General features: G+C 41.5%; 1 protein-coding gene across 2 annotated transcripts in view; it reads right to left on the bottom strand.

Moving 5' to 3' along the window:
• Positions 1-3,093: 3,093 nt before the first annotated feature.
• LOC109462930 overlaps positions 3,094-16,412 on the bottom strand; it is a 23,635-nt gene continuing 10,316 nt past the window's right edge. Inside the window, exons 1-4 of one of the 2 annotated variants that reach the window (XM_019759560.1) lie at positions 9,717-9,822; positions 5,979-6,120; positions 4,960-5,016; positions 3,094-3,581 (exon numbers count right to left, since the gene is read on the bottom strand). In XM_019759560.1, coding sequence (XP_019615119.1) covers positions 3,420-3,581; positions 4,960-5,016; positions 5,979-6,116 — 357 coding nt within the window. In that variant the 5' untranslated portion in view covers positions 6,117-6,120; positions 9,717-9,822 and the 3' untranslated portion in view covers positions 3,094-3,419. Of the gene's footprint in view, positions 3,582-4,959; positions 5,017-5,978; positions 6,121-9,716; positions 9,823-16,412 lie in introns of those variants that run through there. The other variant, XM_019759561.1, reaches the window with a different exon arrangement.

Below are 16,412 nucleotides of genomic sequence, written 5' to 3'. Positions count from 1 at the left end.
ATCCTACTATCTTGGGAAAATTGACAGTCCATTTCCATATGTTCAATCATGCGTTTTTCTTAAAGCAGCACCTTTATTAGAACCATTAATATTGTTACATGTTCCAAGAAGTTCATAACATCGTTTCGAGAAGTGAACAGAACAGAGGATATAACGTTATAGATTGTTAGTGAAAAGAGCTATAAAGTATGTGAACATGCTAGATTGCCTTGCTACAAGAACTTTCTTTCTCTTTCATCTTGCCTATTTTCTACTGATATTTTGTGTTATCTGATAAAAGATGTTGGTCACTTTGCCAACACAACCTTTTATCTCAGACCGCCCATGTTGCCCCGGGAAATAATCATCAATCCACACGAGACCGCTGGAAAGTTAGAGAGCCCAGCAGACCGAGGTTTCTCCAGGTTTGCAGGCTCCTGGGGTCTGAGTACTACAAACGCCCTTTTAGTTCAGACTTGTGCACTGTTACATCTTCGACCTCGCAATTACAGGGTCTAACGAACAAATGGATGCCTATAACAGCGTCGTAAAGAGCTCGTTGATCCAATATGTGTCTAGGTGGTTCCCTATAGAACAAAATGGGCTTTTGCTGGAATTTCTTTAGCTTCTAAACCCATCAATGTTTTACCCTTGAGCTCTTTCTCTGATGGGATCAATTAACCCAGACCGAGAGAACATTTGCCGGCGTTCGCGCTGGTTTACCTTGTCTGTTCCTTATCTTCTGGCTGATCGCATGTGGGCTTTTGGCACCCAAATTAACCTTCAGTGCGAGGCATGTACGATTGCCGACCAGTGGAAGGCTATAATTTTTCCTGATCCAGGTTATGTAAGAAAGTCTGTTGTATCTAAATTTGCAAGTACCAATGACAGAGATAGGGAGATCCAGACGACACTGAAATTGGTCGGACTGTACGGACACAAACAAAACAAACAATTGCATATTAAGTTAAATACACAAAGGTAGTTTAAAAATTCCCCGTCTTTACTTAATACCCTCCCCATCTCCACTTGGAAGTCAGAGCATATCGGGGTGTTTTGTTCAGCCACGGAAGAGATCATCTTGGAAACCCTGGAAACCATCAGTCATTATGTTTACCGAAGGAAAATATATTGTTTTTGCTCCGTTTCTTCCTCTTCTTCTTCTCCAAACAGTGATCTATGACCTGACCAATGAGATGGCTTGTTGACGTCTGTCACTATGGTGACTGGTGTTTGGTTACATAATGTTGCAATTTCATGGTCTGCTCTGCTCCTGTCACCATATACTAGTAGTACGTGTATGTGAATGTATTTGAGTAAGAATTAACAGAGCAGACCATGTCCGAAGGTAAACATTATGCATTTGCTTTGCAAATGTTACATCTCTAGTTGTTTTCTAAACTGTTGTGACTATTTCCAAGAATCTGGCATCGTGGCACATACATGTGATACACGAATTGTTATTTGTAACATGTACGTTGGGCAGTGAGTAATGTAATATTGTACCTTAATACGACAACGATGTTGGCCTTTGTATTGGGTAACATTACAACCATTTAAATCTTGATCAAATTTACAAGCAATGTATCAAAGGTAAAGGCTAGTACAATGTTGCCCATACTTGGGAATGTCATTGGACTTTCCGTTGAAATTCTAAAATTTGTATTCACTGCCCATGTAGTGTCCAGTTAAGTAGATTCATCTCAATACTTTGTGGCGTGGCGTTCAAGCTGAGATTCTGTACTTCTGACCATAATAAACCTCAAATTCTTCCAGAGTTTGCTGCTATCATATGGGAATCGTAATTCATCAAATAAGAATTTCTGCAAATGGAATTTCCTGCGATCAATAAAGACGAAGGAACTTGGATGATAGAAAAAGTTGCTGAATGTCGGTGTAATATAACGCAAGGATGACTTTTCCCGCAGACTGCGGGCTTCTTGAATCTGATTGTATCAGTGGGTAAGACTGCAGTTGTACATTGATATAACGTTAAACAGCCAAGGGCGGGCGAAGGGCCTCCAGGCCGACCAGTAAGGCTTGTAAGTTGACGGATGTCTTTACCTAAGGCACACACCCTAAGTCTTACGTATCGCCGTGTACTTCAGGTAATATTTCCAACGGGACAAAAACAGTCTTCATGATTGATAGTCAGATAGAGCTTGCTCTTTGATAAAGACAGCGAAATCTACGACGGTTCATGTTTATCCGTGACGTTGGCGTGATCCAACCAGAGCAAAATGCTTTCTCATGGGTTACTTAAACATGGAGGCTACCGTTAGAGTTGGCGCGTTTTAATGGTCTCCTTGCAGCTATTTTGTACAGATGGGAGGAAACAACGCTTATGGAAAGCTATAGGGTTAAACAAGGCAAGCTAGATATCGATCAACGTTGTCCTTGGGAGTTGACATGATGGGTTTGGGCGCACCGTGGGATAGGAGGTTGGGGACAACATCGCTCACGACGAACTTCCAAGAACATTCACACTAACCCGGCACATTCATCCCTCTTTAAAGTACCATTGACAGGAGTCCCTGCCTCATATGGTTAAAATGAAAGTATAACAATCACTGACGTCTTCGCAACCCCCCAAAATAACGTTAACTCTTATCGAAAAACAGGTTGTCAGTTTATGAAACATTGTCGACTATTTGCCTAAGCCCATTTTTACTTGAAGCATTGCTCCAGAACAAATATCATCACGAATCTGAAATTTGACGAAAACATCATTTCATTTGCCGTTGATGATGATGATGTAATAATGATAAATAAATGACAAACTTTATTCCAGTGCATATCTTGGGAGAGGTCCCCTTTTGGGGCAGGAGGAGCGTTGGCTGGATAAGGTTTGTGGATCTTAAAACTTTCGTCCGAGTATTTTTTTTATGGGGGGGGGGTATGGAAGAGCAGTTTTCTTATGATGATTAAAGCTTAGAATAGTGGTCATAGTGAGGCATTCTTAAGAACTTTAACCTTGTGTGGATGTTGCTGGTGATTCTTAATTGTAGACAATGTGACTACCAGTCAGTGGTCAGATTTGCTTCTCTGTCTCAGAACCACCACCCCATGAGGTGCAATGGGTAAATGAGATTTCAATATGACAAACTCACTAGATTAGGTCAAATTATGCTTTATTCAGAGATCTATCATCCATCCACTACGAATAGGTTTGACAGCATTGGATGGGTCAGGCATAATGTCCTCACATAAACCAAACCTTTCATAAAATATGTACTTCTGTTGTGTTCTGTCTACTCTCTTTAAAATCGTCCGACTGCCTGATGAATACGTGTGATTGCCTTATTCGGTTATGACAATGGACGTCAAAACAAAATGGACATGTTGTGTTAACTTAGAACAAGGACGTCGGTTCTCATTAAATCTGGGGCATTCGCAAATAATTATTGCCCGAGCCATGTTCGCCTGGCTGGTCTCCTGGCTTACTTCCTTCTGTCTGAAATCCAGCTGCGCAAGACCGGGCTGTAGTCTCGCGTGGCTCCGCGAGATTCTCCCCACATTGGCTCGGAGTACCACGTGTCCTGGCCCTTCGCTGGTTCCGCTTCGTTCAGAGGGAAGGGGTACGTCGACGGGCCCCGTGATGTCTGGGGAAAGTGATGTAAAGTGATTTGACGTTATCCGGGAGGGAAATGCGTATAAACAACAAGGTATGAAACTTAATAAAGACGACAAGAGCGCCACCGGCTGGTAATATTAACGATGGGATGTTCATTAATGTGCAGTCAGCAGGGGTCATGTCATTTATGAAAACTCTTTGCAACATAAGGAATCTAGAGCAAACTGCTTTGGGTTTGGGCCCATTGTACCATTGGGCTTCCGTTTGGGCTCAATGTACGCTTGCGTTTCTTTATCAAGAAAAACAGCTGCTTTATGACAATGTTTAGCCGAACGTCGAGGACCAGCACAGGTGTAAAAGCAAACACAGCAGCTCGGTGATTAGAAGTAATGTTAGGTAAAAACACAAACGATATAAAAGCTATCACGTTTCCAACAGGAATAAAGCCAGCGTTAAGGTGACGATAGAGTGCCGGGATTCCGGTCTACCGTCTGGTGAAATCACTCATTGTGTAGGAATTTGGCACGATTACCGTACTCAGAACGGTTACATGCTCATGATTCACTGAGGATCTTCATTACCTAGCTCACCCAATTACTCACATCAAAGATGACATTTCCAGTAAAGAACTTAATACGTTCTTCAACTAGCCATGTTCCGGAGGAAATCAGTCAGTGAATAACGCTAATGACCGGTAATGATGGAAAGGCAGACAGTTATATACATTTCAACTGCTGTATGATTTAAATTGCATAGTTTGAACGTGTTCAAAAGCACGGAAAGAATTCTCTCCCAGTGTGATCATCACAGCTGCTTACGCTTATATATTTTACAATAACATTTACTCGCTGATTCCAATAAAAGGCGCGTGCTTATCACAGTACAACATTGCAAGGTTACATGTGTCCGTCAATTTGCTGGTTTCCGCGCCGTGCTGTGATTGAGACGGATGTTAGTTGAACGGATTTTTCGTTGAAAAGTTATAAGAATGACCCCTCTGACTACTGGAGATTGAGATCACGACCTCATCAGGGAAATTTTCCCAAGTTTCTAAATTGATAACGAAAGGGCACTTGATTTCTGTCACCTTCATCTTCAATACTTCTTCTTCACACAGTAAAACAGAAAAATGATCATAATGAACAGCACATTTTCAATATATCGTGTTTAACTTCTTTTTAGAACCATGAAGTCAAATGATGGGAGTTTCCAGCAGTAAGTATACAGTAGAAATTGAAAACCAGCGCGACGCATGTTCAAAAAATTATAACCATTTTCAATTGCAAAGCATATGTCAAACCAATGGTTTGTATTGTTGAACAAATTGACCGTAGTACTATCAGATAAACGAGTGCTTCGTCTGTCAAGATGCATTTGACATTCAGACAACAGAGATAGGGCCTTACCTCATCGTCCATAGACTGTGGTGTCGCTCCCTCCGGACTGTACTGGGTTCTGTGTTTCTGTAAAGAGGAGAATAGATTGTAGGAATGGACGGATGAATTCACGTCATGTGTGATCTTTCCTCGTGCCACACCTTTTTTACACCAATCTTTTACTTTGCGCTCAACACAGTGCAGTGTCCATGCCTTGACATAAAACGTTCGCGGGCAATGCCATACAGATTTAGCTGCATGGAGCTAGTTCTGTTGTCACTTTTGTCTTCAACATTAAAAAAGAACATCCATACATACCACAACAGTTCATCAGCTACATATGCAAGGCATTATATCTTTACAGTGCGATATCCAGTCGTTTTTTCCGCACCTCAAAAAGCACAACACCGTTAATTTCTATCTGGCCAATCTTATATGTAAGTCGATTATCAGTAAGGTTATGTTTTACATTAAGGAGGTGAATTCTCTGAAGAAAGACCGTACGCTGTCAGACGATCGATCAAAATGTCCTTTACGGCAATTTCGTCTAATGCGCAAATTGGTACCGTCTGGCGGGTCACGTACTAGCTGGACAGGAAGTCAAAATAAATCTCACTGATAAAGATAATTACTCGTACAGAAAAGTTCATAATGTAGGCTCATCGATCGACATCTCCCGTGCCCCTTTTTGCCAAAGATTTAAACTTCGACAGGTAATCACTCCAGGGACTGACCAAGCTGCCACATTCAGCGGCTGACGTGCAACGGGAAGGCTTGTCACCCAGTTTTCAACAAAAACATCTTCGAAGAAAGATCACTACACAGACAATGACACAGAATTATGTATTCCAATTTCTGCCTGTTCAGGCGAATTGTATTTTGTAATCAAATTCTATTGCTTTGGCAGCTCATCAACTGATTTTCATATAAACCATGTCGAGATCTTTATTCAATACGTATCATATATACCCATAGAGGTACAAAAATCACCAGAATAGTTAGCCTTCAATTCCAGCCACATGTTTAAGAAAGAAGAAAAGGATGGCTACCTGTAGCAGACTTCGGATCTTCTCTCCGAGCAAGGCGGCTCTTTTCTTCCCCGGCGCGAACCCGTAGGAGTACGAGTAGGCTTCAGACGTGTGGATCAGCACCAGCACAATGGACAGTGATATCAACAGCGTTTTCATCGCTCTGGAACAGAAACACACCGCAGTTTATATATTATACAATTAGGCAGAAATACCTCTATCGCATTCGTGTTATCAGAAACCTGAGTTGACTTCCAGTGCCTGAGCTGCCGGTTGCCAGCTTCAACTGAAGTTCAATCATGAGACATCAGATATCTATCTCCTGTTCGTGACGTCAAAATCACGTCACAACATGTAATTAAGCTAGATGTAACACTTTAGCCACCATGGTTTAATGACAAGTCGTCTTCGCTACTTCCAAGCTAATTGCTTTTGTCCGGAGACCTGCGTTTTGCGTGGATATACGTCACACCGTCCTTTAATAACGAGTTTTAGAACGTCATTGTCTGACGTGAAGTACCGGTAAAATCAAAGTCACCAAACTCATCACAGAACTTATGAACACCTCACATCCTGCTTCCGGTGGAATTTCGAACCTTGTCTGACGTCAGGAACGCAGGCTCACTAGGAAGTTACCTCCTAACATGAGTACCAGACTTTCACGTTCGTAGACCACTCAGAAACCTATGATAGCCGAAAACATGTTTTCGTTGATATAAGTCAGCCAATGCCTCCAGGAGCAAGTTCCAATTTGCATCGAGTACTTTACACTTGAACATCGCGTAACCGGATGATTAGAGCTTAATAGCGTGTTTTTTGGTTGGTGGTCTGACTAATCTCTTCAGCTGTAAGCTCTTCATGTCAAGAAATGAGCTTAGGAGTGTTATCTGTGCCAATTAGACGGATTACAGGATACTTGAGGTAGCTAATGTACATGTGCGTCTTGAAAAGAACGGCTATGCACGTTACTGTGGCGTATATTGTGTGATAGGTGGAAAGTTAAGGTAGCTCAGCCATATAGGGTATATATACAATGTCATGTAGTATCGCCAATGGCACTTCTTTTTCTTCAACATGACAGCTGCCATACGAACTCCACATCCATCTAATAAAAAGGGGCCATAATTAGTTAAGGTTTTCATGCATCTGTGTGGAATCGCTGCAGATGAACCAGATACTACACTGTAACTAATGAATGAACAAACGTACGTTGCTTTCTCATGCCATCGGCTGTGCGTTATTTTCAGTAAACTTTGAACATTGGTCTATTTACCAGTATCTGTTGTGCGTGCCATCTTGTCAAATATCACATGTGGTCTTACAGCTGATATAAGATACTGATTTCGGCGGATACATTCAATTTCAGTCTTTCTGACATACGCTCATATTGCATGAAGTGGGAGATGAGACAGAGAGCTCGGCAGCCGATGAGTAACTGTCAGAAGTTCTGGAGTAACGTATGCTGACGTCAGACAAGGTGGGCGCCGGAGGAGTGAAGTTGCCGAAGGTCTTGAGTGACGTAAGCTAGCTTTTACTTCTCCCCGTCACCGGAGCTAAATCATTTTACCCTTTGGTATCAAAGAAGCAATTAAAAAAGCACACCATGGCTCTCTCACTGATGAAGACAGTAAACATTCAAAATGGACAGCTGTGACAGGCAGGCATTGACTTAATTAGCAAGATCGTTTAAAGCTCACAAGCCTGCGGCCGTTGCCCATCATGCGTTTGTAATGTGAATAGATCACTATCGCTATAACAACTATCACTAGAACAACACTACGTTATCATCGCTATAACAGCTGACAACACATTTCAACAGCGGTTTCAACATCTTCCTGCAATCAACTATATTGAGTCAAATCTCTCCAACCTCTCCAACACATTCATATCCAAATATTGCTCTAAAATGTAGAAATTGTTTTCCTCGCCCATGATAGCTCATTCAATTCTGTATCTCTTGCTTCCCCCTGTAATTCTATTTGCACACGTTTATTACAACTGGTGAGCTTTCATGTGTGAATTGGGTCGAGAAGATTAAAGGTGAAATAAGATTAGTGGTCTAATCTTCAAACGAAACCTAAGCCACTGCATTACCTAGATGAAAGGATGTCGGAATCATAGGCTTTATGCTCTAATTTACAAACATTTTAGGGACAAACGTCGGATTAATTTTGTAAATGTGAGATGAATTCTCTACTGTTACCATAGATTTATGGTTTGCAAAAGTCAAACTTGCTTTAGAATGCGGTGATTTCAAATCATGCCAAGGGATTTTTTGAAGATCCTGAAAGGGCAGTAATGTAACTCATGCTGCTCTACCTCACGTGTAGTATGCTAGCCTTCTACATAAGAAGGAAGTATCAAACTCACATGTACAGTACAAGTGTTATTGTACCTCAGTTACAATGTGTGAAGTGACTGGAAAGGTATAACAGAAGGTAGACGATGGGATATAAATATCTGGTGTAATGAAGAGGATCAGGTGCGAGTCAAGTATAAGTGTCTCGACATGCATCGACCATATCTGCCATTAACCAAAGTGCTTTTATGGTACCAGCCATGGGCGTACTAGACCCATCACATTGTCCAGGTACGGCACGAGTGGGCGCGTGAGAGCCACTGTCTAAAAGGGCTTTGACGTTGTCCGGAGATATCATTGTGACAATGACTTCAATGGTTTCTTTTAATGCACTTCATATCTTGACTTTGAACTTGACAAAGACTTAGCGAATACCCCTCTAAACTGGACGCGCGGAACATGTCACTCGTCTGACTTAATAAAGGACAAAAAACAACGCGCACGCTTGAAGAAAAAAAATCCGAGAAATGCTATAATCACACGTTGAGAACTGAGGAAAGGCACAGTGATAGTTACTGACAAGCTTGTATTAGAAAAGCACATGAAGATTGGTTTGTATCTGGGATCATCATTTCAACCTGTTGGATCGTCATTAATATTCTACTGCATTCGGTGGTAAATGTACGGGTTCATTTTCACCCAGGAGAAATAAGCAGCGAGTTCGTAGCTTTTCTCAATGTCCAGCGATAAGATACAGCAACCTCTTTGCAAAAAATTCTGCGAAATTATTCACAGATCAATATCCTTGTTGAAAGTATTCTGCCCTATTCAAAATCATGATCTCAATCAGATGATATGGATACAGACACTTCAGCTACATTCACTTTCTCTTGACCCAAGGCCTCGGGCACTTAGCGGCCCGCCATTCGCGTCACAAATGCTGTGGAGCATCCTTCAGTTATCGGCCAGATGATCTGTTTAATACACTCCTTCAGGAAATGTTCCTGAGCGCAATCCTACATGGCACAAAGACAGGCGCGTCCATGTGCGGATCAAACCTTTTTTCCCAATTTGCCCTACATGTCGTTAGCCATGTACTATAGAACACAACACGATTGTACTTAAATTTTCCGATATTCTCAAAACTGGAAGCAAATTTAGTCCTATACAACTGTTTTAGACAGTTCATGACCAATCCTATGTTCATATCCGTGGAGAAGAAAGACACATGGCAAAGAGGCCCGGGTATCGACCATTAGAATTCGAGAAACAACAAGATGATGGTTCACAAAACACGAAATGTCCGCCCTTGAAAAAAGCTACAAGAAATGTGCGCGACTGGGATATATAGTCACTTGAAACAACAGGCATCCATCATTCTAAAGCCCATAGATAAGTATCATATGGAATAGTATTCATCGTTAAGCTAGTCCTAACTTATAACATGGTCGTCCACGTACCTGTTTTGTGGGGACACCGTAGACCAAGGCTTGCAACAGACGGATGTCTCCCGTTCTCTCTGCACACTGCGCCTTCTCTGCGTTTTTATCTAGGCGGCTGAGTAAGGCCCTCACGCACCCACGCCGGCGCAGTTAGGTTAGCAATTAGGATCACAGAACGTTCCAAACTAACCGTAATTGGATGAGGCCAAATTAATGGGGGCTACGACATCTAAGGATTAGGATTCTTGCTCCACGCACAGGAAATTGTGCCAACTTCCCGACGAGACTGTGAATGGTTGTAGTTACACGCAGCAAGGCAGGAAATGTCAGTCTGCTCATTATCTGCAGACCGTCCGGAGGCGATGCTACGTCATTAGGTGTAGGCAGTCCGTGACGACCAATTGTTCCTTATGAGGATGATATTTCACATGTCTGTACATGTGTCTTCATTTCCCCTAATCAGAACTTTTATTACAGAACGGACGTATAGAACTTCTAGCTCTACACTTTTGGTTTCAGCCTGGCAATATACATTCTACTTTCAATATTACAGTCCGTATGCACACACCAGTGAAAAACTGTAACTGATATGCTATTAGTAATTTAAGAACTTGGTGTGTCGGGGCCCCAGTGACAGTGGTTCTCGTCTGGTTAGCAAGGACCTGCCTTGATCATAGATGCTCTTCCTGGTGGTATAAGCAATTTTGAGGTCGTGGATCTTCTCGTGGGCAGTTTTCAACATGATACACACCTGTATCATTGAATGTTTCTATAGTAGTAGTAGTAGTCCACTGTGTTCTGCTGCTGCAGTAGCTTGGCATCCTGCAGCAACAATCAGTCTTTCTATGTATGTAAAAAAAAATTAATCTGTTGCCGTCAAATGGATTAAGTGAATCAAAGTTTCTACTCATGACTTGCCTTTCCCACCCACCAGTGATTAATCTGTAGTAATCACTGGTGCCAACAGTTAGTGCCTTATAGGCGCCAACATGTGAAAACACGTCGAAATTCAAGTTGCGTGCGCACACGTGCTGTCCAAACGCTGCGAAGTCTCAGCTTCTTGATTTTTCTGTTTGCAGCATGCGTAGCTTGGTTATCTCAACAGACTTTCATGATATTTACTGTAAGACTACCTTACCACGGGATTCGAACCATGACTCATGTAGAACTATAGTTTGTAGCGTTCCTAATCTAAATTGACCATGGATATATACGAGTATAACTGTATGATACGGTTCTAGGCCTATCAAAATTGTTTTCAGAATTGTATGGCGAGCCTTATTAAGTTGCCATCTAGCTCACACAAATAGATGAAGTAATGCTAATGCTAGTTACATTGGCGGCAAGTCCATGGTAGCTTACCTGCTTTTGATGATACAAGACATTTCACGGTATGATTTTACTGTACCTTTACAAATTATCATTTCATCATATTCATGCAGGAATCAAAGTAAAACCTAGCAGTGATATCTGTTGCAGCAATCACAGAAGCAATCATATGTTGCATTCATTCATGTATGCTGGCTTTTAGTACAAAAGCCTTAAATGGCATACAAGATCTCGTATTTCCTACTTAGCCTGTCCTAATCCTGATATGAACGAGGGACTGCAGTTCAAACTCACCAGCTCTGAACATGTACAAGGTCCTGTCTGTTACAAACCTATGAGATTCCTTCACCCGATGAAGCCTACATCCGATCTTGTTTTGTTTATGTTTTGACCGATTGTCAGACATCAGGCAAAAGCCTTTTACTCGTAGTAAGCCTTTCCTTATAGATAACTCCTTTAACGTTCCATAAAAGCCAATTGCCTAAAATGATATATACTGCTTCGCTAAATTCGTGACATGGCTACATCACTTAAGTGATACATCAGTCCATAGCCTCCGGTATTTTAGCATTTCACGGTCTATCATCCGCTGTTAAGTACCTGTTCAGTCTCACTCTGACTCTTGAATCAGAATCATTCAGTTTTCTATCCGGTATAAACGAGGTGCATTATGTCGGTGAAGGTTAGACATCCAAGTAATAAAATACGCCAAAAAGCAGTTATTTAAACAACTGGATTTGATTTTAGAAACGGTCAGACGTTTCAGGTAGCATCCACTACTTTTCGTCAGTGGCACTAAAGAGACCAGAGGAGAAATGCAGGTTTATAAGCACGAACTATTGATTGATATGCAAGTAAGCGAAGACAATTTTTACGTGCATTGTGGACTGGATTAGCTGAGAATACACCCTGCAGCTGGCCAACTGGACTCCATTTTTTTGACGACACAGATACATTTTTACTCGTCCAGAGTATCTTGATGGCGAAAGGAACAGCGCGCTCATGACGAAAACAGATGGCTTGCGGTGTGCAGTGTTCAAGATTTCACCATGGGAATAATAACTCTCCATTTAGGCGGAACGCAGCCTCAGATATATCTACCAATGCGAAGTTGTAGCTCTAGGCGACAACATCAAAGTTGTCCCGCCAATGGCCCCGCAATTCCCACAGGCACTCTACTTGCCGTGGGATGTAACCAGTTGATATGCTCAGATGCACTGCTTTTGTACCAACGTAATTGGGGGGCTTGTGTCCTTCACGTAATGTCCCAGTCTTGCTTAACAGTAGATGAAAGAAGACGAACTTTTAAACTGTTTTGTTCTGCATTGCATGGTGTACGTGTGTTGTTTCGAAACAAGAATTGTTCAGGTAGATTTTATTGTGTATGTACTGGAGAATAAGACAGTAAAAAATTGCTAGTATAGATGTCTGAGTACGTATATAGCAGTGTTCAACACCAATATATAGCTTGCCTAGTAGTTTGCCTACGGCAGGTAAGGTACAATGTTGGACATTGCTATCAACTCGCTCTCTTTCTTCGTACACCAGAGTTGACGAATCTTGCATTTTGGGCTTCATGGTCACTTCTTTGGTAACATGAAGATGACACTCCCAAGATGCAAATATGAATATGGTGCCAATGTAGTCCTGTTATTTTTCAACTCTTTATAGTCTTTACAAAAGTACGAATGGCTTACATTCACAAATTGGACTTCATCACAAAATAAGAATCTTCCTTGAAATTGCAATCTGATATAAGAACAATCTTGAGCAGTGGCCATTGGTCGTTTTATAGTTAAAGTCTATCCGAGATTGTCCTGTCTGATAATACACTTTTATTACCATATGTGGGAGCATCAAATCAAATCAAATCAACACATTTTCCGTAATGATGAGTTCTTGCAGAATCTCACGTACGCCATCTCAGGATATGGTCGTTTGCCTTGACCTTGCCTCCATCACTGGCGGTGTTCTCATCACGGATCGTACTCACCTCGACCTTCCGCCGTTCGTACCAGGTAAAAAAGCACGACTGGCAAGGTTGTTAGACCAACGATGACGTAGGGAAGATAACAGGAAAGCAATGTCATCAGACGTGTTGAGATCTTTATTATCTCATGATGAGCACTAGTGTAATGAGCCGGAAGAGCCTCTGGCTGTATAAAGTAATTAGCGAAACTTTCAGAGCAGCAGAGGGATTTCATCAGAACGTCACGTGTTATTTCAGAAAAGTACACGAAGCTTACAAATGGAAGAAGTTTGCTTTGACATTGCGTGCTCGATCCTCAAGCATTTATCAACCTGTAACTTCTACCTGAAGATTCATAGATTCCTTTTGTGTATTCCCGGCACCAATGTTTCATTTCCGACTGCTATGAGGAACAAAATATATTGCCAATTCTACACCCAAAGGGTCTGTTGGCCACTCGCGTATACAAAATGGCATCAAGGTGGGCATATTTGAGACCGACGTTTTAGGTGCCCTCTTTGTTTTCCAACACATTTGTCTCCGGAAACTTATTACACCTTCACGTATTACACCTTCAATCCACGCATGTAATGACCCACGAATGTTATAGTCCCATAGCCATGATATTGCGAACCACGGTATCACAAACATAAGCCAGTACATGTTCTTAGAAGCACTTTTCTCTGACGTGTTGCTGAAACGAGTGACAATGAACAGCTCATGCTCTGCTGTCTCTCAGGTGCTTCAAGTCTGATTAGGAGGACCATCTATTTTAGAATAACTAAGCGGAACTGTCCTATGAATAACGTGCATATTGTCACGTTCGCTGTTTTTTTTATAAGACATCTTCTACAAATTTAAGATAACATTACCTTGAAAACATCCCGGGCTGTTATACAACTATGTTTGTTGATTATGTTGTTATATATATATATATATGTATATGTGTGTACCCTGATTGTGCTGCTGTGGGAATCTAACTGCCTCCAGTGGCTGCCTGCATTCCTTCACTCATGGAAAAAGCTTCCGTCGCACGCTGACTGTGTTAATGTAGCCCTGTAGAAAACGCCTAATGAGTCATGATTGTCAAGAAGCAGCTACTGTCGTGGTTGGGACGTTCTCCAGATTGTGGGGATAATGCGTGCATCCATTTATTTTCCAGCGATGCGCTGAGGCTTTGTTGTTTGTGGTCGTTCACTCCCTCTGCATATCTTTACGTTGCCATTCTTGACTGTGTGGTTTTCATCATGAGTTCTAGATCGGGATGCAATGCTTCAGTTTTAGTGTATTATCGTCTGTCTTCGATGAGTTAACGATGTGGCTACATTTCCGAATTACCCGAAAAGCGTTTCTTATATACAGTTCCATACAACAAAACATATGAGATGTACAAGAAGACATAAAATCAACTTAGGGAGTAAACATCTACGGGCATCTCTGTGTTGTTAAATAAGCTCAACCAATATTCAGGAGGATTCAATTGCCTAAGAAAGATTTACATGGTGCAAATGTCAGTATTTCTTTAACGTGAGTACACAGCCATATATTACAAATCTATCTGCAGTTTCTGCAATGGTTTGTCTCCTGTCACTACGTAACAGGGCAGAGGTGACCTAAACGAAGCAAGAAGCCACTCATAGAATCACTGTACTGCAAATGTAATATTTGTCAAGCACCTCTTTGAAAACCGCGAGTACTGTGGGGTCCTAAATGAATGAATTTTCTGGGTGTCGAAATTGCCGTAGAAGAAATGGCGAGATGCGGTTGAGATACAGAGAGGAATATGCGGCATTAAGGCTGAGTAAGATTAAAAGGGTTATGGTACGATTATCGGTTTCTGGACAATGCATCCGAGTACAGCCAGGTGCGTCTAGATGCAGAGATATCAAATACGTTTTCTCTTGCTAGTTTCATCCAGCCAATCACTGCACATTACTGTAGATATTCGTTACAGGCACATTGGCTTATATGATTAATGGTCCCAGTACTTTCTCGCCTATAGCAGGCTTCATGGCACTTACGTAAGAGAGGACATTCAACCAATCACCACAACTTCCACTGACTAACGTCACTGCCTAAGGGGGTGGATGGATGGATGACACTATCCACCTACTCTCTCTAGAACATTCTATTTAACGAAATATATATATTACAAAAGATATGTCTGGTTTATCTTAAAACAAGTACCAAAACCTTTTACAATTTCTGTAGAAAAACCTCATCCATCAATCAACTGTAAGTATTGAAATGATGTTATTAAGGTTTAAGAACATCTATTGTAGGATCGCTGCCAATAAATCAGCTAAATTTAGCGTGAAAGAAAATACATATTGTATCCAACTGCTTTGCTATCCCACTTCTATACCATGTTACTGATAACAAAAAGAAGAGGCGTGACAGTTTGAAACAAAGAATATTGCACTGGCAACAGAGTGGTATGGCTGGTGAGTCTACATGATGCACTTTGCCGCTTTATCTGTGGGAGAGGAGCCCACACAGCATACTGCTGGTCTCGGCGATAACCTAGTCAGCTCCTCGCCCAACCCGGTAGGCGGGGGCCCGCTGTTGAGCCTGGGACTCGTCTCCAGTCGTATATCTAAGGAGATCGATGGCAACTTTCCATAAATCCAGCATGTAGATAGAAGGGATGATATCATATACAACAAGGTGTCATGTTCTAGAGCAGATAGCGATATATTTGATACAATATGACTCGTTCTGACAGGTGAAATATGTCAAGTATTACATTATACAGAGAAATTGCTTGCAGCTGTACAATGATTATTGCATTATGTGACTACGCATATATACTTGTCACGTAGATGCTCATCCATTTAAGTAACACGCCATTGCTTGTTTATGTTAGCTGTATGTATTGAAACAAATTGAAAGTTCTAGGTAGAGCGCAGGTACAGATAAGGATGTCTACATATGACAACTTTGCACATCTAATGATAGCCTATGGTTCTGGCACCAACTGCACTTCCAAATTATATGAACGACAGGGGTTAATTTAGTTTGTCCGCGTTTTAGCCTTTGCTGTAATTTTGGAACTTTGATCTGCCTATCTTAACTAGGTCATGTTAGATGTTGTGCTACCATTATTGACCAGTTTGGAGGCATTAAAAGGCAGGAGATTAGGGAGACAAGGACTGTATGTGGCGACATTACTTAAACTAAACCAGATACAGCCAGATGATCAGTTCTGCACACTTTCCAAACGTTATCTCTTGCAATAAATGTATTGCAGTAGTATCATTTGTTAAGTGTAAAAGAGGCCTGGAATACTACGTCAATCTGATGAGCATGAAAGCCTTTGATAACGGAAGCACCAAAGAGGTTCCAATATTCAAAAGAACAGCCACCGTGCATTATTGATGCATATGATATGATGAAAACAGATTCTGGCAATGATT

The sequence above is a fragment of the Branchiostoma belcheri genome, unplaced genomic scaffold, assembly GCF_001625305.1.
Source record: "Branchiostoma belcheri isolate BF01 breed outbred unplaced genomic scaffold, Haploidv18h27 scaffold120, whole genome shotgun sequence".
Taxonomy (NCBI): Eukaryota; Metazoa; Chordata; class Leptocardii; order Amphioxiformes; family Branchiostomatidae; genus Branchiostoma; species Branchiostoma belcheri.
Note: the sequence above shows the minus strand (reverse complement) of the source record. Positions and strands in the feature narration are given on the sequence as shown.